General features: G+C 42.5%; 1 protein-coding gene across 3 annotated transcripts; it reads left to right on the top strand.

The window, feature by feature from the left end:
- The first annotated feature begins 2,327 nt into the window (after window positions 1-2,327).
- CDC25A (cell division cycle 25A) lies at window positions 2,328-23,307 on the top strand. Of its 3 annotated transcripts, none has more exons than XM_072654143.1 (15): window positions 2,328-2,561; window positions 3,649-3,725; window positions 5,193-5,235; window positions 5,859-5,895; window positions 6,441-6,539; window positions 7,667-7,774; window positions 10,981-11,112; window positions 12,128-12,202; window positions 13,626-13,790; window positions 14,410-14,508; window positions 16,398-16,460; window positions 16,569-16,667; window positions 19,629-19,759; window positions 20,559-20,670; window positions 21,082-23,307. In XM_072654143.1, the coding sequence occupies exons 1-15, from the start codon at window positions 2,404-2,406 to the stop codon at window positions 21,220-21,222; spliced, it is 1,539 nt and encodes a 512-aa protein (XP_072510244.1). In that variant the 5' UTR covers window positions 2,328-2,403; the 3' UTR covers window positions 21,223-23,307. The 3 variants fall into 3 exon arrangements, with proteins under 3 accessions (XP_072510244.1, XP_072510252.1, XP_072510237.1); XM_072654151.1 differs by having other exon boundaries at window positions 2,329-2,561; window positions 6,438-6,539; window positions 11,044-11,112; XM_072654136.1 differs by having other exon boundaries at window positions 2,329-2,561; window positions 6,438-6,539.
- Window positions 23,308-23,513: the final 206 nt, after the last annotated feature.

Genomic DNA, 23,513 nt, shown 5'->3' with positions numbered 1-23,513 from the left:
ACAATAGACCAAAAATACACCTCCTAGAAACTCCTTCCTCTAGTATCCAGTAATGAATGACTCCTGTGACCAAGGTTGTATGTTATCACTTTCTGCCAGATAATCCACTACTTTTCCTAAATAAGCTTTAGCTCACTCCTGTTAAGTTGCGGAGTTAGTTCCTTAAGGAGCTCTGCCTACCATATTGGCATTACAATAAACCTTTGTCAACTTGACTTAAAGAATGCTTGAGTCCATGAATTCATTCTAGATGACCCTTTCGGGTACTTCAGTCCTTGAGGGGTCCCTGAACCTCTAAAACCCACATTAGCACCACCCTGGTGAAAACCCTCATTACCTCATGCCTGAACTATTGCAGTGCCCTGCTGGTTGGTCTCCCTGCCTCACTTTTCATCCTCCATTCAACTTCCAAAGAAAACTTCCTGAAGAACAATTCTGATCATACCCCTCCTCCCTCCATACACACATATACATCCAATTTAATAAATTCCCGCGCTTCCCTATCACCTCCAAGATCAAATATAAAATCTTCTGTTTGGCTCTTAAACCCCTTGATAACCTGGCCTCTTCCTGTTTTTCTAGTTTTCTTTCATCATACTCCTCTCCATATATTCTGTGATCCATTGACACTGGCTTCCTTACTGTTCCTCTCATAAAACTCAGTCATTTTCACTGATTGTGTCCAGGTCTGGAACTCTCTTTGTCCTAGTCTCCACCTCCGGGCTTCCTTCAAGCTTCACCTAAAACCCCACCATTTGCATGAAGCCCTCCTTGATCTAATACTTTCCCTCTGGTATCATCTACAACTTATCCAGCGTTTCTTATTTGCATATGCTGTACATTGTCTCTACCTTTAAATTGAGCTGCTTGAGGGCTCAAGCAGAGATTGTCTTTTACCTTCCTTTGTATCTCAGGCACTTAACACAATGCCTGGCACACGTTGTTAGTCATGCCCAACTCTTAGTGAGCCTGCGGACCATAACGCAACAATGCCACACATTCCTGGCAAGGATACTGGAGTGGTTTGCCATGTTATCCTCTAGTGGACTAAGGCAAACAGAGGATAACTGCCCAGGGTCACACGACTACTAAGTTTCCAAGTGCAGATCTGAACCCAGGCCCTCCTGACTCCAACGCCCAGCCTGAGGTCCTTGATAAAGAACTGTTTGTTGACTCAACGCTGACAGTTAAGTGGCAGAGCCAGATTCTGACTTGGGTGCTGAGAGCCAAAGCCGGGGTTGACTCCACTACATTATGAGGTCCCTCTGGACTCCACATTTTATTCAAAACCTCTAGAGTGTGGAAACGCAGGCCCAGAGCTGGCTTTTGTCCTACAAGTGGCTTTCTGCCTGCCCTTGGCCAAAGGGCCCAGGCCTCCTCCAGCTCAGGCATTCCTTGGGCTTGTTTTCTGGGGGTCTCCAGGGACTCCCCCACTTTGTTAGAACTTTGTCTTTATCCAAAGCATGGCTGAGTACTTCTTCAGCTGCCAGGCTGCTGGGGGCAGGGGAGAAGGCTCCTCCCTGTGGGCTCCAAGGCCCACATGCTTCTGACAGCAGAGCCAGTGACCAAAGCAAGAGATGCCCCCACCCCTCATCTTTACAGCCATCTTATGGTCATCCAAGAGCAAAACATCCTCGGGCCAATGTGGAAATTAAACTTCTAGGCTGCCAGGGAGGCGTAGAGAGAAAAAAGAGAAATCCAAGCTAGCGGCCACGAGGAACTACAACTCCCAGAATGCAGCGTCAGTTCCGCCGGACTGGGCGGTTCCTTTGGCTAGCTTGCGTGGCATGCTGGGAGCCGCCGCTTCCACACATTGGATCTCATTCTCCTTCTCCTTGTTCGCCCTTCCCCCACCCCTACTTCCGCTTCTCGACTTTGGCCCCGCCTCCTCTAGAGAGGCTTAGTGACGGAGCGGGTCTCCGACAGTCTCCCCTCCTTGAATTTTTATTGGTTAAGCTCGGCTGCCGTTCAGGGGGTGGAACGGAGGTCCCGTTTTCTGATTGGTGGCTTGGGTTTGGCGCCAACTAGGAAAGGTGGGCGGGGCAGCAGCGGTACTCTGCGAGCGGCTCCTGCGACACCCCCGGGCAGCTGGGCAGGAGGTCCGCCGGGGGCTGCCGCGGTCCCGCTCCCCGCTCTCCGCCGCCGCCGCCGCCGCCGCGTCTGGGCCGATCGGGCCCGCGCCCCCGGCCCGAGGTCCGCCGGCCCTGCGCCCGCCCGGCTTGTTTGGGTTTAACCCTCGGCTTGGCGCGGCCCCGGAACCCCCGGCGTGGGCATCGCTCGCGGCCTGCCCTCGGGCCGTGTTTGTGTTTGACCGCGGGCCGGGCCCGCGCTCCGGGAGGCGGTGGGGGCGGCGCGGCGCGGGGCGAGGAGAGAAGAGAGGCGGCGCCGCCGCCGCTGCTCCGGATGGAGCTGGGCCCGGAGCCCCCGCACCGCCGCCGCCTCCACTTCGCCTGCGGCTCTCCGCCCGCCGTGGTCAAGGCCCTGTTCCCCGCCGGCCCCGGGGGGCTGTCCCCGGTCACCAACCTGGCGGTCACCATGGACCAGCTGCGGGGCCTGGGCAGGTGAGAGAGGCGGGGCGGCCTGGGCCCTCCCGGAGCCCCCCCGGCCCCGTCATTCCTGGGCAGCGCCCCCGGGGAGTGACCTTGGCCAAGTCACTGCCCCTCCTGGGTCTCGCTGGGCCGGCTCATCGCCCAGTCCGGGCTCCGAACCTATGCGGCACATACGTTCTGCCCCGTCGCACCTGCCCTCCTGCTCCTCATAACCACCCCTCCCTACAATGGGCTGATTTCCAGCCTCCTGTCCTTTACCCCACCTTCCTTCCCTCTTCCTTCTCCCCGCAGTGTGCACCATACTTCAGACTCCACAGTCCCCCCAACAACGTCCATTCTTCTCCAACCCCCCATCCTGCTCCCCTTTCCTTCACTCCACTGCCCCCTCCAGCCTTCCCCATCACCACCGCCTCCTCGTTCCGGCTCCTTCTCACCGCCTCCCTCATACCTCCATCTCCGCCAGCTCTCGGCTCCCCCAGCTTTCCCATGCTCTAAAGCCTCCCCACCCCTCTCTCTACAGGCCTTGAGCAGGGTCTCCAGGGGGAGCCTTCCGTTTCCGTCTTTTAGGCACATGGCTAAGTTAGCCACAGCACCTTGCCTGTGGCCCAGGCTCGGCCCCTGGCCTCCATGTTGCCAGGGGCCTGGGTGGTTCCGCAGCGCCCCAGTAGGTCTGAGAGATGCTTGGGAGGAGGCTGAACAGAAGGCTTGTCCCTCCTTAGCCACACCACCCTCTTGCTTCCTTGCCTTGGACTCCTTTCAGTTTCTGGAATACTAGTTTCCATTGTAACCTTGTTCTGAATTTCCCTCAAATAAGCATGCAACCCCACAAGAGTAAGGAGGTACTCCTTCTGGAGGTGGAGGGCCGGGGGCCTGGGTGGCATTAAGAGCTTTGAATCCCACCGGGCCTTAGGTGCTGTGCTGGAGAGGAGTTGTGGTTGCGGGAGGTGGTCCTTGTGGGACAGCAGGTAGGGCCAAAAAGCTGTTAAATAGCTTGATGTTTTCCCTCTGTCTCACGGTGACTCATAGTCCGTGGAGAAGAGGAGTTGTTCTTATCAGATTCCAAAACTGCATGTAAAGAATGGTTTGGTTTTGTGTGCAGTGAATGTGAGCATCAGCTGGAAACAAAGAAGAGCGGCAGCCTGCAGCGGACAAGCTCCTCAGAGTCTACAGATTCAGGTATTCTTTCATTCTACGCATAACAGATATTTGTTGTATGTGCCCACTGTGCTGGGGGAGGCCTTGGGAAGGAGACGAGATACAACAAGCCCCTCTTTTTCATGAAGCTTCTAATTTAATACAGGAGGCACATGTACATAAGTAATTGAAAGGTAAGACAGTATGTGATAAGTGCCATAGAAATAGTATAATATGAATTATTGCAGTGTCTGAAAACAGGTTAATTTTCAGTAGGAATAAATGGAGATTGGAGTAGAGTGACCCTCCAGACAAAGGGAATGAATGGTGTAATCAGAGGCTTGTTGAATGTTAAAGGAAGGTAGGAAAGGACAAGACAGGTCCTGGGAATAGTAAGTGGTTCATTTGGTTGAAGTGGGGGGGTATGTAGAAGAGTACCTGGAGGAAAGTTTGATTCTCTTCAGATTTCCAGTGTGCATGGTTATCTCTTACCACTTGGAAGGAGAAGAGGGAAGTGAAAAATGGTTTGAGGGTAAGTAGTATGCAGATTCCATTGTGACTGAATGCCCAGAAAATAAAAGTTGCCTGGGGGCTGGTGAGTCCAGGCTACTCCGAGGTTGGTATATAAATTATATTAAACCTCTAAGATCTTCTGTCTTTGGGGAGCAAGAATTCCTTGTTAGGTGCCATTTTCTTAAACATAAGTCAGAAACCTACCAGATCTCTTCGCAGTGGCTCTAATTTGTATTTGTTCCTGTTACCCATGGATAAATTGATCTGAATTAGAGATTGGTGCCTTTTGACCAGATGCAGTCTACTTGCAGCAGGGCTGATCAAGTACTTGCCATCTGAGAGGGAGATGACATGGATATTAACCATAAACCAGATAATCCCTACCTGAATACTCAGAAGATGGTTTAACAATTCATCTAGCCTACTTTTCCCTTAAGTCTTATTTCACTGATGGTAACTCCAGAGCAGAGGGAAGCATTATGTCTCCTTCAAAGGCAGCTAGATTGGTAAAGTAAATAGAGCTCTGGACCTGGGGTCAGGAAGACCTGAATTCAAGTCTGACCTCAGATGACCTTGAACAAGTCACTTAACCTCTGTCTGCCTCAGTATCTTATTTGTAAAATGGAGGTGATAATAATAGCACTTACCTCCCAGGGTTGTGGGATAACATGCCCTATATGAACACTAGCTTTTATGTCAGAATCCATGTAAAGTGCCGCCACACACCCCACTCCATACACACATACAACCTGAACCAATCTGGAGTCCGTCACTGTAGGCTGATTGCCTCAAAAAACAGATACTGAGTCTCAGGTAATTACAAACCATGTTCACCCTGAAGTTCCTGGGGTAGCCCACTGGCTTCTTAAAAGTTTGAAATGATTTCAAATGAGATGTTTAGAGTTAATAATAAAAGAAATTAAGCTATAAAAACAATTTACAAAACCTCTGGATCACAATGGCCGTGTAGTAAAGACTTTTTTTGTGCCCCAATAGGTTTTTGTCTGGATTCTCCTGGGCCCCTGGATAGAAAAGAAAAGTATGTATTTGCTTCTTTTAATTTTTTTTTTTAAATACCAAATGAGAATATTATTAGAATCCTGATTGACTAGGAATCTGGACTAAGATGTCCCACGTGAATGCTGTTGCACTCACTCTTGTTTTTTATCATACACTAGCTTACTTTAGTTTTAAGTGTAAGTATTCAAATCTCTCATGTTCCTGTCCTGTAGCATAATTCTTGCCTTTAAGGAAGGAATTCATAACCTGGGATCCATGAACTTTAAAAATATTTTTACCATTTTAAAAAATATATCTTGTTAAACTATTTCAATATTTCTTTGAGATCCTATTTATTTTATTTTGTGCATTTCAAAACCTTTTGAAAGGGGGTTCATAATCTTTGCCAGTTTGTAGAAGTGGTCTATAACATACAAAAGTTTTTAAACCCCAGCTTCATGGGAATGTGTTGAAGAGAATATTTTGTTCGAACCCACTTGGTTTCCCTAGAAGCTTAAAGTATTTTGGGTTGGGTGAATTTGGGAAAATGATGTTCTTTCTGCAGACATTTAGGTAAGTGGGTTTGCCTTAAAGGAAAGAATTGGTTGCCAATCAATGTTGAATTACTTAACTAACTTCATTTGCTCTCTGTTCTTATTGTAGCCTTGAAAAACCCATGAGGAGAATAAACTCCCTGCCAGTAAGTTCTTTTTCTTTCTTTCAGTATTACTGATCTGGAGCTTAAATTTTGTTGTGTTCACCAAGGATAATTTTGTAGGGAAAGAAGTGACCGTGTTACAAATTTCACTGCAAATAAATGTTTGCAGTTGGCAAAGAGCCATCTCATGTTCCCATAGAGAAAGGAAAAGAAGAACTTCTCATCCAAGAAATCTTCAACAGAAGTGGACGCCTAAGTCTTAGCCCTTTTTCACTTCTATTTACATGTGTTCTAGCTCAAACCAGAGGTGACTTTTCTTTTCCAATGAAATTATAGTACCTTGAATTGTCCAAGTAGAGAAGTCTGGGACGGTTATTACCAAGTATGTTTTTATCAAAACATAGAGAAGAAATTAATTTTCTCTGTTTTTTTTCCCTTGATAGTGGCCTAAAGATTATGAAATAACTGTTTAGATTATTTCTAGTTAGCTATGTTTTTCTTTGAATAGCTAAATTAAATAAGGAAACTTGACTGAAGCATCCATTACCCAACTGATGTCCAGTTTATTCTTATCACCTTTACAGCAGAAGCTCCTAGGGTGTAGCCCTGCCCTGAAGAGAAGCCATTTTGATTCATTTGACTGTGATATCTTTCAGCTAAGTGACCATGATGAAAACAAGGAAAATGTGAGTATGACTTTAAGGTATTAATTAAGTCAGAGGTGAAAGCTAAGAAGATTAGTGGCTTGTGGGAGACTTAAATTTTTGGCCAAAGCAAAATGATAACAGATTGCCTTGAGGGTAACTACCAAAACTTCAAGACAATATCCCCGCCACAGAACTAGAAAGAACAAAGTGAATGAACCTAGTTAGAACTCAGAGATATCGATGGTCATCTCGTAAGAGTCCAAGTCCAGAGCTACTTCACAAAGTTCAAATTCCCTTGACAGCAAGACCGTCTACCATCTGACCCAAAACTACCTTTCTAAACCTACTTCTTACATTCCCCAACAAATACACTCTAGATAGGTAGTTCTCATGATCCTCTGAGCATATGTTCATATCTGGTAATCCCTGAAGTGCCTTTTACCAGTGCAGCTTTTAACCAATCAGTCTTTATGGCCAAGCTGAAATCTTTTATGTCCTCCATGAAGCATTACTGTGATGGAAATAGAAAAGACAGAACAGGAATTTCCATCTACTCACAGTTATCTCTTTTCCTTTCTTTCTCTGATTCATTTGGAACTGATGTTAATTTTGCTAGAGATGCTATACTAACGAGTACGTGTTTTGTCTCCAGATAAGATTATTTCTAGGAAGTAGTGACTTATATCACTTTATTACACTATTTGTTATACGTAGTGGATATTCTGTTCCCTGGACAGCCTTTGCTAGGAACATCTGGTCTCTGACTCAGGCAGTCTCACCTTAGATATTTATTTAAGAAACATTGTGATTGGTATGCCATGCTCATGCCTAGCAAATGGATAGTTAGAGGGAAGAGTCAGCAACAAAAATGTAAAAAATAATTTTAGAAACATTGCTTCTTCATTAAAAAGATGCTTGGAAACAAGACTAGGCAGCCTTGATAGACTTGATCTCATCACTGTAAATGCTAGGGGATCAGTGATGACACTGATATTTTTTGGTTCCACAGATTATAATATCTTTCTTGTAATAAAATCTGAACTCTTAATTTTGAGGTAGTCATATAAGGCAGTCGTGATACATGTCACCTAGTCTATATCTGAATTTATGGGACAAACATGGCAGGTGGTAGGAAAGGTCTTAAAATCAGTCATGCTGTCCTGCAGGAAGTCTTTGAGTTTAAGAAGCCAACAAGGCCTGTACCCCGTGGCCCTCTTCATGGACTTGGAGAAGATGTCTTCACCCAAAGACAGAATTCATCCCCTGCTCAAATGGTATGTCCTCTTTGCTTTGACTTGCCCAACTTCTACTGGTTATGGGGAAATCCTGGGGTCTTTTCTGGAGATTGTGTGTACCCTATAGGCTCTGGGACTGTCTTGTGACTCAGACTCATAACACTACCAGGCAGACCTGACTTGTACCTGGAGGTTTGATCAGAACACCAAAGGTGAGGGGATGGGGTCCACATTTATCCAAGGCCTGCTGCGAGTTCTGACCAAGACTATTCCTCCTGAATTTGTGTGCTACCAGATTGTGCCTCTTACTGAACAAAGCTTCTTTTGATAAAGTCATCCTTTGTCCCCAGAAAATAGTATTCTTGGATGACAAGGATGCAGCCTCCTCTGGAGAAGCTCTCCTACCAGTCATTCTCGGATCAGCTATCTGCTTACAGGGTCTGATACGTAAACAAACTGTCAGTAATAGCAACCATGATTATGTATCTTGCCCAACTATTAGTCAGAAATACTACTAGTTCTTAGGTAGTTTCCTAAGTGTTAGTTTAAATTGGGTCAGACCAGAAGCATTTTGGAGCTGCAGGACTCTGTTAGGTAGAGGCCCTAATTCTTTTTCATAATTATTGTAGAAGTTTTAGTAATCATTTTTCACCTCCTGCCCAGGAGACTTAGGTCTGAATTTGAATCTGAAACCCACATCTTTATTTGTGGCCTAAAACAGGACATTGGAGAAGCAAAATACTAATCATTTTCAATGTGTAATTGAAAACTAAAGTCCTGGCCCTTGGTACTGTTCCCATTGGTTAGAGGGAGACTCCTTTAACCACAGGCATTGTACTCCCTGGAGCTGACCCCTTTGGCCACCTGGGAAATCGCAGGGTTTGTATCCCTCCAGGGCACTAAGCTTTGGACCAAGAATTATTAGTACAAATCACATGTTGCATGTCTATCCTGTTTCTTCGAGACTGTGAAAACAGTTCATGATCTGTAGACATACCTCTGACTGATCTGCCTATAATGGTTCTTTAGTGGTAGCACCTAAGAGTATAATGCCACTATAATGGTTGTGATAAGAAATGGGTTTAGCCATTTCCAAAAGATTCATGATGCAAAATGCCATCCACATCCAGAGAAAGAACTATGGAGTAGGAATGCAGAATGAAGCAGACTATTTTCTCCTTAGTTTTGGTTTGGTTTAGTTTGGTTTTTGTCATGGTTTCTGTCATTCATTTTAATTCTTCTATGCAACATGACTAATGTGAAAATGTGTTTAATAGAAATGTATGTGTAGAACCCATGTAAGATTGTATGTCATCTTGTGGGGGGCAGGGGGGATGGAATGAGAGGAAAGAAATTTGGAGCTTATGGAAGTGATTGTTTTTTTTATTTTTTTATTTTTTTTAATTTTTTTATTTTTATTTTTTAATGTTTAACAATCACTGCCATACAATTGTGATTTTATCCCCCCCACCTACCCCCCACTACCCCCCTCCCTCCCCACGACTGCATACAATTCTGTATAGATTCTACATATACTTTCCTATTGAGTATATTTTCACTATAGTCATGCTATGTAGTCAGACTAAGATAAATGAAAGAAATCATATAACAAATCAGAACATGATACACAAACACATACACATACACAAACATGATCTGCTACATTATGTGAGTGACTTCCATATTTCTCTCTCTGAGTGTGGAAGGCATTTTGCCTTGAGATCCACCATTGGGATTTTTTTTTTTTTTTTGTAAGAAGTTCTTGTGTTATTACAAAAATCTAAGTCTACCAGAAAAAACTCTCACACACTGTGGTCGTTGCTGTGCATAAAGTTCTCCTGGTTCTGCTCCTTTCACTCAGCATCAGGTCATATAAGTCCTTCCAGGCCTCTCTGAAGTCTTCTTGTTCATCATTTCTTATGGCACAATAGTACTCCATTACATTCATATACCATAATTTATTCAGCCATTCCCCAATTGATGGACCTCCCCTTGACTTCCAGTTTTGGGCAACTACATAGAGTGCTGCTATAAATATTTTTGTACATGTGGGACCCTTTCCCATTTTTATGATCTCTTGGGGATATAGTCCTAGTAGCGATATTGCTGGGTCAAAGGGTATGCACATTTTTGTAGCCCTTTGGGCATAGTTCCAAATTGCTCTCCAGAATGGTTGGATGCGCTCGCAGCTCCACCAACAATGAATTAGTGTTCCAACTCTCCCACATCCTCTCCAGCATTTATCATTTTCTTGTTCTGTCATGTTTGCCAGTCTTATAGGTGTGATGTGGTACCTCAGAGTTGTTTTGATTTGCATCTCTCTAACCAATAGTGATTTAGAGCATTTTTTCATATGATTATAGATATTTTTAATTTCTTCCTCTGAAAATTGCCTATTCATATCCTTTGACCGTGGAAGTGATTGTTGAAAACTGGAAACAAATTAATAATTTGGAGGGGAGAAATGGATTTAACTGTCTTGAACTGAGGCTAAAAGTTTGTTCTCGGGTGATTACAGTACCCTTAAAGAGCTAATGTCAGCACAGGCAACTTGTAAACTAAAGTGTGCGTTGCAATGAGAAATAGACCTGACCTACGACCTAGGGTTCCTTATCTCATTTCTGTCAAATTAATGATCTTGAGTTGCTTCTTCTCCACTGTAGGAATATTTCAGTGTAAAGAGCTGGGGCCAATCATCTAGACTCAGAACATTTACTTTGGTGAATTGTTTATTGCAAGATGGAACTCCCCCGCTCCCCATGATATCCTAGTTTAGGCCCATATTATTTCTCCTCCCAAATGTGGTGGCCACGTGAAGAATAACTTATAGAGGCAGGAGATTTGTCTGGGCCAGAGTGCCTGAACTAGGATGGTTGGTGGTATAAGTGGAGAGAACAAGTTGTAAATGAGAAATAACCAAAGTACCATCAAAAAGAACTGACAGCTGATTTGATATGGGACTGAATGAGAGTTAAGACTTGAAGCTAACTTCAAGATGGAGAACGTTGGTGATAGGAAGAATGGTGGTGCTTTTGACAGAAAGAGGGAAGGAAGGAGGGAATTGGGTTGGAGAGGTAGAACAGCTAAGACCTGGCAACTCCCTGGATGTTGTGGGGGAGAAAAGTGTCAAGGGTAACACCAGGTCTTCACCAAGACCCCCTTGATCTAATGAAGGGAATAACATTTGACCTGATCTGTGTTTTGTTGTTGGTTTTTTTTAACAAAACTCATGAACTATCTTATAGTTTTCTACCAATGAAAAGGATAGCTGTGAACTTGCAAACTACTTCCCTCTCTTCCTGCCACAGTCTCCTCTGACCTCACTGGCTGATGAGGATGATGGATTCCTGGAAATACTTGATGGAGAGAACCTGAAGGTACATCCCCTTCCCTCCACTCCTCGATGTCCTCTGAGCCTTCCCAGGAACTCCAGAACATCTTCTTATTTGGGCCTCTTAGGGAATTGAAACCGAAGGCTTGAAAGAGCAAAGCTTATGTCAAGTACTTGGAAGCCTGTGCGCTGGACGTTGTTGGTCAAGCTATTAGAGAATACCTGATGAATCAGGTTTCAGGGCAAAAACTAACTTGCTTGAAACAATAAGAGAACAATCATTTTTAAAATGATGTTAACTATAAGTGCCATAAGAGTTCAGAAAAGGACAATCCTGTGATGAAAATGGGATGTAAGCTAGCTTTATTTTTGGTACTGAGGATTATATAGATAGCTATTGGAATGGAAAGAAAGCATACTACATAGAAAAAGAATAAAAGAGTATACATGGTGTGTTTGGGGACCATAAGACTTTGCACAGGAGCACAAATATGTTGGTCTGGTAAAAGGATGGCTTTATATTATAACGGGCTTTGAAGTAAAGCCAGATAGAAAATAAAAACTGAGATGTGTTAACTTTGGCTTTGTGGATTGAAGAAAACCCTTTGAATTAATCATCTCATGTTTCCTTACTTTTGTTTGAGGTGTTTCTTTGACCCTAGCTAAGGTCACAGAGGCAGGGCATTTATGCATCAAATATCACCTATCCCCAATAAGACCTAAGTCTAGTAGGCCTGAGTTACAAGTACTGATCACAGTGCTGAAGACCAGAACTACAGTGTTAGAGGCACTTTGGAATGAGAACATAATTAAGAATGAATTGTTTGCTTGCTTGTCTCTGGAATGGTAGTAATGAGATTACTGACCTCTGCCAAGTTAACTGGTGCAAGGTGTGGCAGTTGACCCCTTCAGTGCACCCCACCTCAAAAGTACATATGCCTCAGAGAGACAATACCCTCTTCTTCCTTTGGACCCATTCATTGTCTAGGATCACACCTAAACTGTTCAAACCATTTACAATCATCTCATTTTTTAAAAATACTTTATTCTTCCTCATTTAGAATGATGATGAAATGTCATCATGCATGTCAAGCCTTTGGACAGCTCCCCTAGTAATGAGAAGGACAGCAAACCAAGTAAGTCATGGCATTATTGACAAAAATTCTTGAAGAACTTGGGACTAAGGATCTGTGACCATGCTACATGGTTTCTGGCATTTTACTTGCACTCAAACATCTGGATCATAGCCTTGAGTCCTTGGCTCTTTCTTATATTCCTTTTCTTCTGTCTCTAATATTTAGCACCTTTACAGCTACCTATGAAGGGGCAAAACTTAATTACAAGGTAAGGAAATGTGGGAGCCTGCTATATACCTGCAGATTAGTTACAGGCTCATTATTTAAATTTGTTCAACAAAATTTAACTTAATGAATCCAACTAGTAAAAGGCCACTACTCTAGGTTTTGTCCCCAGTCTAGCTGGCACATTTTTTCAGCCTGCAATTTTTCCTTATATGTCCTACCTCTCAGTTCCAGATCAGACTTGTTTAACCACTAAGGCCCAACTTAATGGTTCTATCTTCTCCTGTCTTTTTCTATTCCTTTTGTCTCTTTATTAATTCTTGCTCTTCTCACTCATGAAATGTTGACTTTTTCCGAGGTGTGGTCATTCCTTATCTTCTTTGCTATACTCCATTTCCTAAAGAGTTCATTCCTGAAAAGGGTTCTTGTATATTTCCCGTAATATCCACAAAAGTGTTCTAGGTCCCATAGCATACTCTAGGTCTTCAGTGACAATAATCTCTTACATTTCTGTAGCTCTTTGTGGTTTTTGAAACAGTTTAATACTTTATTTAATCCTTACAGATCTGCTTTCCTGTGTTAATCCTGAATCAAATAGCATCCGCTCCCTACTCCCCCACCCCTCTCCAAGGTAGAAATTTGTTTTGCTGTGAAGAGTTTCATTCTATAATCTTTTGGGGACTTCAAGTTCAAACCATATGCCACTGAACTATAAATATTGGAGCGATCATCCTTACATAATGTCTTGGCCATTTGCAGCCCCTCAGATATTATAGACTTGTTCTATTGGATTGTATTTGTTACATTTCTTTCTGGTCCTTGAAACAACCATAAAGCACAATTACCGTTACATTGCAGAAGTATGAGGGATGCTGTCAGAGTATGAATAAAGTATTTCAGTTTTTCTGCCTGGTGTTATTATTACAAGTTCATACTAGTTAATTATAACTTGTGCCTTTTTTCTGGTTGGCCACCATTTGACTACAGCCTGGTGCAATTAATCTGAAAACTTTGTAGAATTTGATTCTTAAACAATTTGGGAAGAGAGTAACCAAGGCACCAGGCCTAACTCTAGGTCAGTAGAAATAAGGACAGTTAGGAGAAAGCAGAGTAATTTCTGTCCTCTTAACAGTAGCTTCTCAGGGGGATTCAGCATGACAGAAACCTGGAAGCTAGACCAACTGAGATACCAGCTACTTGTCATTCATTCCTCCAACCCTTGCCTGGGCATAAAGCATAATTGGCATGTCCTTCTCAGGGTAAACGGTGTAAGCTGTTTGAATCCTCATCTACACCCAGCACCATGACCCGTCCTATGTTGAAGAGACTGGAACGTTCTTCTGAGGATTCCCCACCAGGAAACACAAAAAAGAGGAAAAGCACAGTAGAGGAACCTACTGAAGAAACAATGAAACTCAATGAGGTTTGTCTGATTGTTGTATTGGTGGAAGACTGTGTTGTGTGTGCGTGCACAGGACTCCGGGCCTTTCTATTGCTGTCTTATTTCCACAGCGTTTCTATTCCATTTTTTATATCCTCATTATTTACTATGCAGACCATCTGAATCTCTGCTTTCTGTAAACTTAATTTATGAAGGCTTTAGATTTTCACATAATGCCTTGACTGCGCTACAAATAGCCATACCTTGTTTTTTTAAAAAGGAAACTTTGTGGGAACTAGAAGGTGAAGCCATGACAACTTCAGGGTGCTTTCCAGGGTAATTGGGCCAATTCATAGCTGGTAAATGAATTAAAATGTATTTATTAATTGTTAACTATGTGCAAGAGTTTCTTCTAACAGTTGCTAAATACCGATAAGCAAATCCTTAGTTGCAGATTCTTTGAAAAAAAGGATTTTTAGAAATTTGTTGTTGTTTTTTTATTTATGGTTTAATTGTGTTATAAATAAAAGGCTTATCTTTCGGATCAGAAGTAGTCTGCTAATCGTTCACATCAAAGACAAATGTTTTCCCTGTGTTCCAGGGTTAAGTCAAAAGCCCTGGCTCTTAGGAATCATTCTCCATCTTTGTGTTTTTGATACAGAGCCTGCAGCCAGTTATATCCCAGTCACCTTCCACAGAAGAGACCATCAAGAGTATTTTGGACAATGACCAAAGAGACCTCATTGGTGATTTTTCAAAGGTACTCTCCTTGGGATCAAAAGCCCATTCATGAATTCAGAATGGTATTGGAAAATAGAGCCCGCGTAAGTTTGTGTGTGCCAAAGAGGAATTTTTTGGGCTTAGAGTAATACTGATGAATCTTAAAGAATGGGCAGGGTAACAGTTTTCCAGACTTTGTTGATGTTTTGGAGAGATTCAAGTGAGAGTGGAAGAAAAGCATTCGGGGCAAAGCTGGGCCTGGAGTCAGGAAGACCCATTCAAATCCTTCCTCAGACACTTACCAGCAGTGTGACCCTCTGTTTGCCTCAGTTTCCTCATCTATAAAATAAGGATGATAATCATAATCTCTACATTTTAGAGTTTTTGTGAGGCTCAAGGAATGTATAACTTTTAAAGCATTTGGCACAGTGCATGGCACGTAGCAGACACTATGAATGCTGATTTCCTTCCCATCAAAGTTGAGGTCACCGTTAGTGAGCCTAATCCATTTTGACATTCTAGTCATCCGTTACTACACGACTACCATTTTGGAAGACTTTAAAATCCCAATAGGAAGTAACACTACAGGCACTGCAAATAAAATAATATTGAATTTTTTAAAAAGGAAAGAAATTGCCATGGTTTTCTCACCTCTACTCAAAGTAAAAATGTCCTTGTGAAAGAGGAAGTGTGACACAGTAGAAAAAGCATTCAACTTGGAGCCAGATGACCTGCATTCAAATTCTGGCTCTTCTAAATGATTTCTAAGGCACCTTTTAGCCCTCTCTTGAGGAATTCTTCAGCTGGGACCCAGAACTTGGTATCTGATGACTATATTTCAATAGTAGTTTTTTGTTTTTGTTTTTGTTTTTTTAATGTATTTGTTTTCAGTTTTCTATAATCACTTCCATATATCTTAGATTTTTTCCCCTCCCTCTCTGAGACAATGTACAGTCTTATATAGGTTCTACACATACATTCTTATTAAATACATTTTCACCTTCGTCATGTTACATAGAAGAATTAAAATGAATGGGAGAAACCATTAAAAAAAAACCATAATGCAAGAGAAAATGGTCTGCTTTATTCTGCAATCCAGTGCCATAGTTCTTTCTCTGGATGTGGAAGGCATTTTGCCTCAAAAGTTCACTGGGAATTTTTTTAGGTCCTTGCATTGCTGTGAAGGGCTAAGTCTGCCAGAAAAATTCCTCCTACACTGTGGTTATTGCTATGTACAAAGCTCTCCTGGTTCTGCTCCTTTCACTCAGCATCGGTTCATATAAGTCTTTCCAGGCCTCTCTGAACTCCTCCTGTTCATCATTTCTTATACCACAATAGTATTCCATTACATTCATATACCACAGCTTGTTCAGCCATTCCCCAACTGATGGGCATCCCTTTGATTTCCAATTCTTGACCACCACAAAGAGAGCTGCTATAAATATTTTTGTACATGTGCGACCCTTTCCCATTTTTATGATCTCTTTGGAATACAGTAATAGTAGTTCGCTTTGTGATCCCCTGTGTATTTTATGTTGTACGTTAAAAACATTCCATAGGCTTTACCAGATTTTAAAGGTTAATTGTAACAGTGTCTATAGAGCCTTTTAGGGTAATGGAGACAGGTAATTTCTGGACTTATAGGTAACCTTTGACCTCTAACCTACACTAAAAGTAGTGTCTTGTTGAAATAGCTGGCCACAGAGTAAGAGTAGGTTTTATGCCCACACATTAGCGTAAAGGTCCTGCTCATGGGTTGGTCTGCTGGATCTGTGGAGAGAGGAGAGCTGCCATAGCAGACTACAACTTAAAACAAACTACAAACTCTTAGCTAATCTGCCTTGTACCAGCGGCTGAGCCAGAAAGTGGTCACACTCATTTGTGCCTGCAGAAGCAGCAGTGCTAATATTTTTTCTGTTTTTATTTTAGGGTTACCTTTTTCACACAGTTTCTGGGAAGCATGAAGATCTAAAATATATTTCTCCAGAAATAGTAAGCAACTCTCAAGGATTCAATTGCACACAAAGTATTTAAGTCTTTAGCTACTAGAAACAGCTAAACTTAAATCTCTCTCTGCCTCTTCTCATTGGTTTTCCTCAGATGGCATCTGTGTTGAATGGGAAGTTTGCAAATCTAATTAAAGAGTTTGTCATCATTGACTGCAGATATCCATATGAATATGAAGGAGGCCATATTAAGGTATGTCTAGGGCTGCCATCCAGCAGGGGGCATCTTGGTATACCTTATAAGGAAGGTAGCTGACACCAATCTAAGTGATTATTAGTTGAAAATAAGTTTCTGGTTTAGTTCCACAGAATCCAGTCTCCCTCTCTGAAAATTTGTCTCACGTGATCTCTTTGTATACTCTCCTCCTTCCCTTGTTCCTCAAAGGGATTCGTGGGAACACCAACATTTACTGTTGTGCAAACTAGAGAGGGAATCCCTTTGCAGGTAGGGGCATGCTGACTTGGGAACTTGGAGGGTTTTGTTGGTTAAATACCTATTCCCAAAGCTTAATCACTTTGATAGCCATTCTCCCCTCCTCATTTCTCAGTTCCTTAATTTTTTCAGTTATTAATGACTCAGAGTCAAATTCTAGACATTATTGTCACTTATAATTGCACAAAAGCCATAGAACTTTGAAAGTCCCTTCTCTGACTGAAAACTTCTATCCTTCCTATCCTCTCTTCCTGGACCATATACCTTCATTGTGATCTCTGGTCCCTCAGTGCCTCTTCCCAGGTCTTCTAGTCTGTCACCACTGGTCAAATTTCATTTCACTCTTTACTCTCTAGTCAGTTATTTCAATAAGATATGAATTTCTGTCCTTGAATCCCTTGTTTTCACCCTGCTAATATCCCAGTCCTGGATAACCCATGGCCAATTGTCTTTTCCAGTTCTCGCAAGCAGTATAATCATGCTGGGGGAAGTAAGAAGACCCTACTTCCTGGATCTGTCACATAGAAATTTAGACTTTCTCATTTCCTATAGGATAGTCCTTTTTTTAGTCATTTCTTTTGACTGTCACATGAAGAAATAACTGTTGGGAGTTTCTGATTCCCTTTCTTTACATTTGAAATTGTCTGTTTTTACCCATTTTTCCTTCCTGAATCTTTACCCTGTTTACATTGTTTCCTCATCTGTAAAATGAGTGGAGGAGAGCAAACCACTCCAATACCTTTGCCAAGAAAACCCAAAAAATAGGATCACAAAGAGTTGGACACAACTGAAAAATGACTGACCAACCACCACTTTCTTGTCTCAGAGGATGAAGTGGCCACCGCCTTCTAGTCTGCTCAGACTTGGCTCCATTTGTCGTACATTCCCAATAGAGGAGAGACTGATCATCTTTAGCCTCTCCTCTATTGGGTTCCTGCTCCTCTCTCTACAAATGCTCTGGTCAACAAGATATTTCCACCCTTGATCTTTAAAAAGAAAAAACAACAAAACAAAACCTGTCTTTGACTCTGCTATTCCCTTAAGCTGTCCTCCCATGGTGTCACCTATTTCATTATTAAATAAGAGTAGTCTATACTTAACCACCAGCCACCTGTAATCTGATTTCTGTCATTGTCATTTTACTGACATTATATTCTCCATAGTAACTTATCACAGCATCCAAAATTTAGAGCTGAAAGTAGTATCAGTGATGATCTAGTCCAGAAGTGGGGAACCTGTGGCCTGAAGGCCTCAAGTATGGCCCTTTGGACCCCAGCTTCATAGAACTGCCTTTTAAAAGAATTTGTTCTGTAAAACTTGGACTCAGTCAAAAGGCTACACCCAAGGACCTAGGTCTAGTCCCACACTTCCTTTTTAGATGAGAGAAAACTGCTTTCTTTTAATTAACCACTCTGCTCTTAAGTGAGAAGATTACAGCAGTGGAAACTAGCAGAGACAGAACTCAAAACCAGATTCTCTGAATCCAAATGCAGTTCTTTCCATGGCACCACAATGCTTCTTAATTGCCAAATCTCTTACTTCCCTCTCCTTAGCATTCCTAAAGAATTTGATAACGTTGGTCACTCTAGATGTACTCTTTTCTCTTAACTTTCATGATAGTTGTTTCGTGTTGTATCTCTTCTCTTTCTGATGGATATTTCTTGTTCTCCTTTGGTGTATTCTTTTTCTTCTACCATTCATCCTCTTCTGTCTTTTGTGGTTATTCACAGCCTTCTTTTTGTCTGTATAATCTATCCCTTGAAAAACTTAGCTATTCCCACTTCAGTTATTACCTGTGTCCCAGTGAGTTATAAATGTCTAACTCTAACACCAGCCTCTCCCTTCATTTCCACATCTCCGTTGCCTTAGATAGCTCAGCACTTTAAATACTCAATCTCAAAATGTTTAAATAACAAATTGATCTCTCTCCCTGCAAAAAAAAAAAACCTGCCCCTATACTCACTTCCCTATTCCCATTAAGGACACCACAATCATTCTTGACTTTTCTCCTTTCATCCCTTCCTGCTTGCGTTCTCTCCCTTCTCTATTCCATGCTGCTTCCATTGTAATCTTATTAATACACAATTCTAAACATTAGTTACTCTCCTGCTAAAAAATGTAGTCCCTGCCTATTATCTGCCAACTAAAGCCGTTAGCCTAGCGTCCAAGACCCTTCACAGCGCTCCCCTTTGCGCACTCTGTTACTGCCAGGTCACGCTGCTCACTCTTCCTCAGTGGCACCGTAGCCAAGATGGACTCCCTTCTCATCTGCATCTCTCTGCCTGTTAATATCTTTCCTTTTCTTCACCAGTGCAGGAGCCCCTTCCTTCCTCAGTCATATTTTCTGCTTCTCTGTAGGTTGCAAGTTCCCTGGCAATAAGAGAACTGGGTCGTTTTTATATTTGTACCTAGAAAGTTGTGCTGCAGATTGTATGTGCTTGAGAAATGTCCAGTTGAATTTCCTGTTCTGGCTGGCTTGTGATTTTTATATCCTTTAGCTCACTCTGCAGCCCTTTTGCCCAGTCTTATTAGGTCAGGTAACAGCATAAGTGAGGGCAGCTATAGCTTGGAAATTGGTAAAAGCTGTAGAGTGAAAGAAGGAGGTACTTGGCAAGCTGTGCCTCCAAAAGACTTTTGCTTCCAGTCTGACCAGGCAATTGAGTTATAGGGATCCCTAGTAGCTCCTGCTTTGACCTTAGGAGTTTGTTGATTTCTTTCTAGGGTGCAGTGAACTTACACATGGAAGAAGAAGTGGAAGCCTTCTTACTGAAGAAACCCATCAGGCCAACGGATGACAAACGTGTCATTGTTGTTTTCCACTGCGAATTTTCTTCAGAGCGAGGGCCCCGAATGTAAGTAACTAGGCTATCTGTAGAACCAGAGCTTACTCAAAGTTGAGCAGAGAATTCCTAGAAAATAACCATTGCCACATTCCTTATTTTTGTTTATATTGTATTATTACTATTTTTTATTATTTTATATATTATCATAATATATATAATGTTATGTATAGTATTACATGTTATGTCCTTATTCTTGAGGTCTTATTCCCAGCACTCTCCACATCCTCATTTCTGGTACTTAATTTAGATATGTAGAGGAAAGGTATATTTGATATCTGGTAAACTGGCACAAGCTACCTCTAATGACTCAGGTAGCATTTCTTATGAATACCAAAAACCTACAGAAGACTTCCCAAAACTCTTGTCTTATTACTGATGCCTTAAAACGTAGGCAATACAGGTCAAGTTGTCAAATGAGAGGGACATTTAGGATCTGAGAGTCCTTAGGAGGCACAAGGCACAATTAACATATTTTTTATATTTTAGGGCTTAAGCAACTTGGCAGGGGGAGAAGAGGGTAGTATATGGCACACAGAATGGTCTTTATTAATTGTATTAGTTGGTCACTACATTTTCCACTACTACTTCCTAACTCTAAGATGTACTTTTCAAGTGTGATTCTTTTTACACACACGCACATGTACACATCCCACTTTGAAGTAGGTACCAGACCTTATGGTGCTAGCGACTGGTTGTCAGTGGCTCAAAAGGAGTGATAACACATAGGAGAAATAATAAAGGTTTTCTTCCTTTTTCCCACTCTCCTTCCCTCAGTTAAATCTCCTTTGTTTTTTCCCTCTTTCTCCAGGTGCAGATTTGTGAGAGAGCGGGACCGACTGGATAACGAATACCCCAAACTCCACTACCCTGAACTATATGTTTTAAAGGGAGGGTACAAAGATTTCTTTTTGAAGTGTAAGGTAAGACTGCCCTAGAGCAGCACCTGTCAATGACAGTGTTTCACCCATCTGTGGGGTGTAAAGAACTCATTACATTAGGCCCTCAAGGATATTCCTTTTTGAGAGGAAGAGACCCAACTTATCTCTACGTACAGACCCGAGACTCTCAGATTGGGAGGTTCTGGTATCATAGGAATTACAAGCTGTGTCTGTTCACATCCTGTATATTCCAGTCTTGAGCTTTGACATGGGGAGGAAGGAAAGTGGTAGGATGTCCCTTTGGACAAACAGACCCAAGTACCACAAATATTACCTTACTCCCATCTATTGTGTGGAGGGTCACCATACCTAGATCTTATGAAGAGCAATAATTGGTCCCCTTCCATGTGAAGTTGAGTCCAATACTGGGTATATCCTTTTCTCTCTTGCCAGTCATACTGTGAGCCCCCAAGCTACCGTCCCATGCACCATGAAGATTTTAAGGAAGACCTGAAGAAATTTCGAACCAAGAGCCGGACATGGGCAGGGGAAAAAAGCAAAAGAGAAATGTACAGTCGCCTAAAGAAGCTCTGAGGGTGGGGCTCCTCCCCCTGTTCCAGAGAAGCCTGAGGAAAGGGGCCAGCTGGATAGGTCTTCCTGGCTGTATCTGCAAGCTCACTCGCTCCACGTGCTGACCATCATCACCTGGGCCTCAATTATGAGAGCCTCTGCTTCCTGCCATTATCCTGTTGACAACTCTCTTGTTGTCCCTTTTGCTGGAACTTTTTAAGATATTTTAATGAGAAAAGCTTTCCTTTGGCAGAGACCAGGAATGCTTTGGGAGGGGGGTGGGGGGAGATGGTTTGCTGCTACCTTAAGTTACCTCGTGGAGCTTACTAAGAATTTGTATTGACACTCAGATAGAGTTGATGGCGCTGAGGTTGCCTAAGATCCCTAGGAGTCAGATTTGTACCTCAAATGGCTTCTTCCCTGAGTGACTTTGGCTATCTCCCTCCTCTGCAGCTAATCTGTGGCAGTCACAAGGAAATACTGGGTTTGAGGGGTAGGGGGTCAAGGGGTGAGAACTAAGGGAATTGTTGTACACAAAGGTGCACTGACAAATACCAAAGACAATCTGAGGAGAAAGGGTTTCTATTGTGTACACCTCCTATGTGTTAATTTATTCAACTTTGTCGATCACTTTATTTTTTTAACTCCTGGATCATTAGGTCAAAATACTGCCTTTCCAAGTGGAGTATTATTATTCTAGGGACTGCCTTGGACCCAGAGTCTATTTTTAATTTTTTTTTTTTTTTTAAAGAAAAGAGAAAAGACTAGATGTTCACAGAGTGGTTTGGTTAGTGATGGCACAGGGAATGAGGTGAAGTAGCTTTCTAAACCCCAGGAGGTCTTAAGCAGGCCTGGAGGTTGCTTCAAACCAAGAGTGAGGTGGAGCTGTGTTCATCGAGATGGTGAGCGTCAGCCTTGTCTGTAGCCTTGTGCTACGCTTTGTGAAAGTCACAAGGCTTTGGTGACTCCCTTTAGCACTGCTGTCTGCATAGAACTGGGTTTTTACCATTCATCTTAGAACAGTGGAGCCTATTTGATAGATGCCCCTCTGTCCTGTCATTGCTTAACGACTCCTGGACCTTTCCGGAACAGAAGTTACAATCAAGAAAGCACTTCAGGCAGCCGCAGCTGGGTTGGTCCCAGATCAGTGTTAAGGCATATAATATCTATACTCCAAGGTAAGGAGTGAGAGAAAATAAGCTCTAAGGCAAGTGTACTTTAATTTGGGTATTCCTCTCTTATTACCCTTCATGGTACCATTGAAAAGTTTTTCCTTTTGATCTACTCCAAGTCTGAAGAGTTTTCTGAACTTCAGGCTGATGCTTTTAAAAAAGTTTTAACAGTCCCATTTTGTGGACCATGGGGTATCAAATCAGTGTTAGAGGAACTGCCTGCCCTTTTTGGGTTGAGGGGACAAAAGCTCTGGGCATTAAGAAAAAAGTTGGGAGCTGGTGTGGAACTGACCATACAGAACATGTTTCTCAGGAGGGAACCTGGTGGATCCTGAAGGTGAAACTTTCTGGCTTTATCATGTTTAAATTTGAGGGGAAGGGGGTAGTAAATTTATCTCCAGTCACCCTCTCATCTAGTCCTCTGGGAGTGGGGCCTCCAAAGGGCCCCTGGGATCAGAGTTAGGGCTAGATCTTGACGTGCCAGAAAGAAAGCTGCTCTGGTGTCTGCTCTTGTGTGCAGTAGATCTGGCCACCTTGCACTACAGGTAGCTATCCTCATGTCATCCCTGGCTCTATTGGGCACAGCCAGGTTTCCTCAAACACAAATATTACCTTCTTCCTTAACTCCCAAAAAGGGGAAGTGGGAATAGAAGGTAGCATGAGAATCAGTGATGCTGGTGACTGGTTGCTGCTATGTTTTGGGTTTGGGAATTAGCATTTAAATGTAAAGCAATCTTGTTAGAAAAAATACGAGATAGGAAGGGGGAGAGGTCCCCCACACACACACTCCTCGGCTTGGTCCCCAACCTGGTTTTCTATGGACTGATATTGCCCAAGTTGCAGCAGGGGGGAGGTCGTAACAGACTTGGGGCTATATCAGCTAAGCCAGCGTTGATAAACTCTTGCAGGCTATGGAAATAAAACAACCTATAACCCACATCTTTCTGCCTTGTTTTTGTTGGGATTGATATGCAGTTGACTTGTTATGTCTTTGGGGTTCGAGGACTAGTAGCTCCCTGAAGCTGAGAATATCCGAGAAGGGATTTACAGCTTAGTTGTGAGATTATTTTTTGCGTGTTAGGTCCTAAAAGTAGAATATACAAAAATTCTTGGGGGTAAAGGAAAAGTCACAGGAGTCCAGCA

Source organism: Notamacropus eugenii, chromosome 1 (genome assembly GCF_028372415.1).
Source record: "Notamacropus eugenii isolate mMacEug1 chromosome 1, mMacEug1.pri_v2, whole genome shotgun sequence".
In the NCBI taxonomy this organism is placed as follows: domain Eukaryota; kingdom Metazoa; phylum Chordata; class Mammalia; order Diprotodontia; family Macropodidae; genus Notamacropus; species Notamacropus eugenii.
Note: the sequence above shows the minus strand (reverse complement) of the source record. Positions and strands in the feature narration are given on the sequence as shown.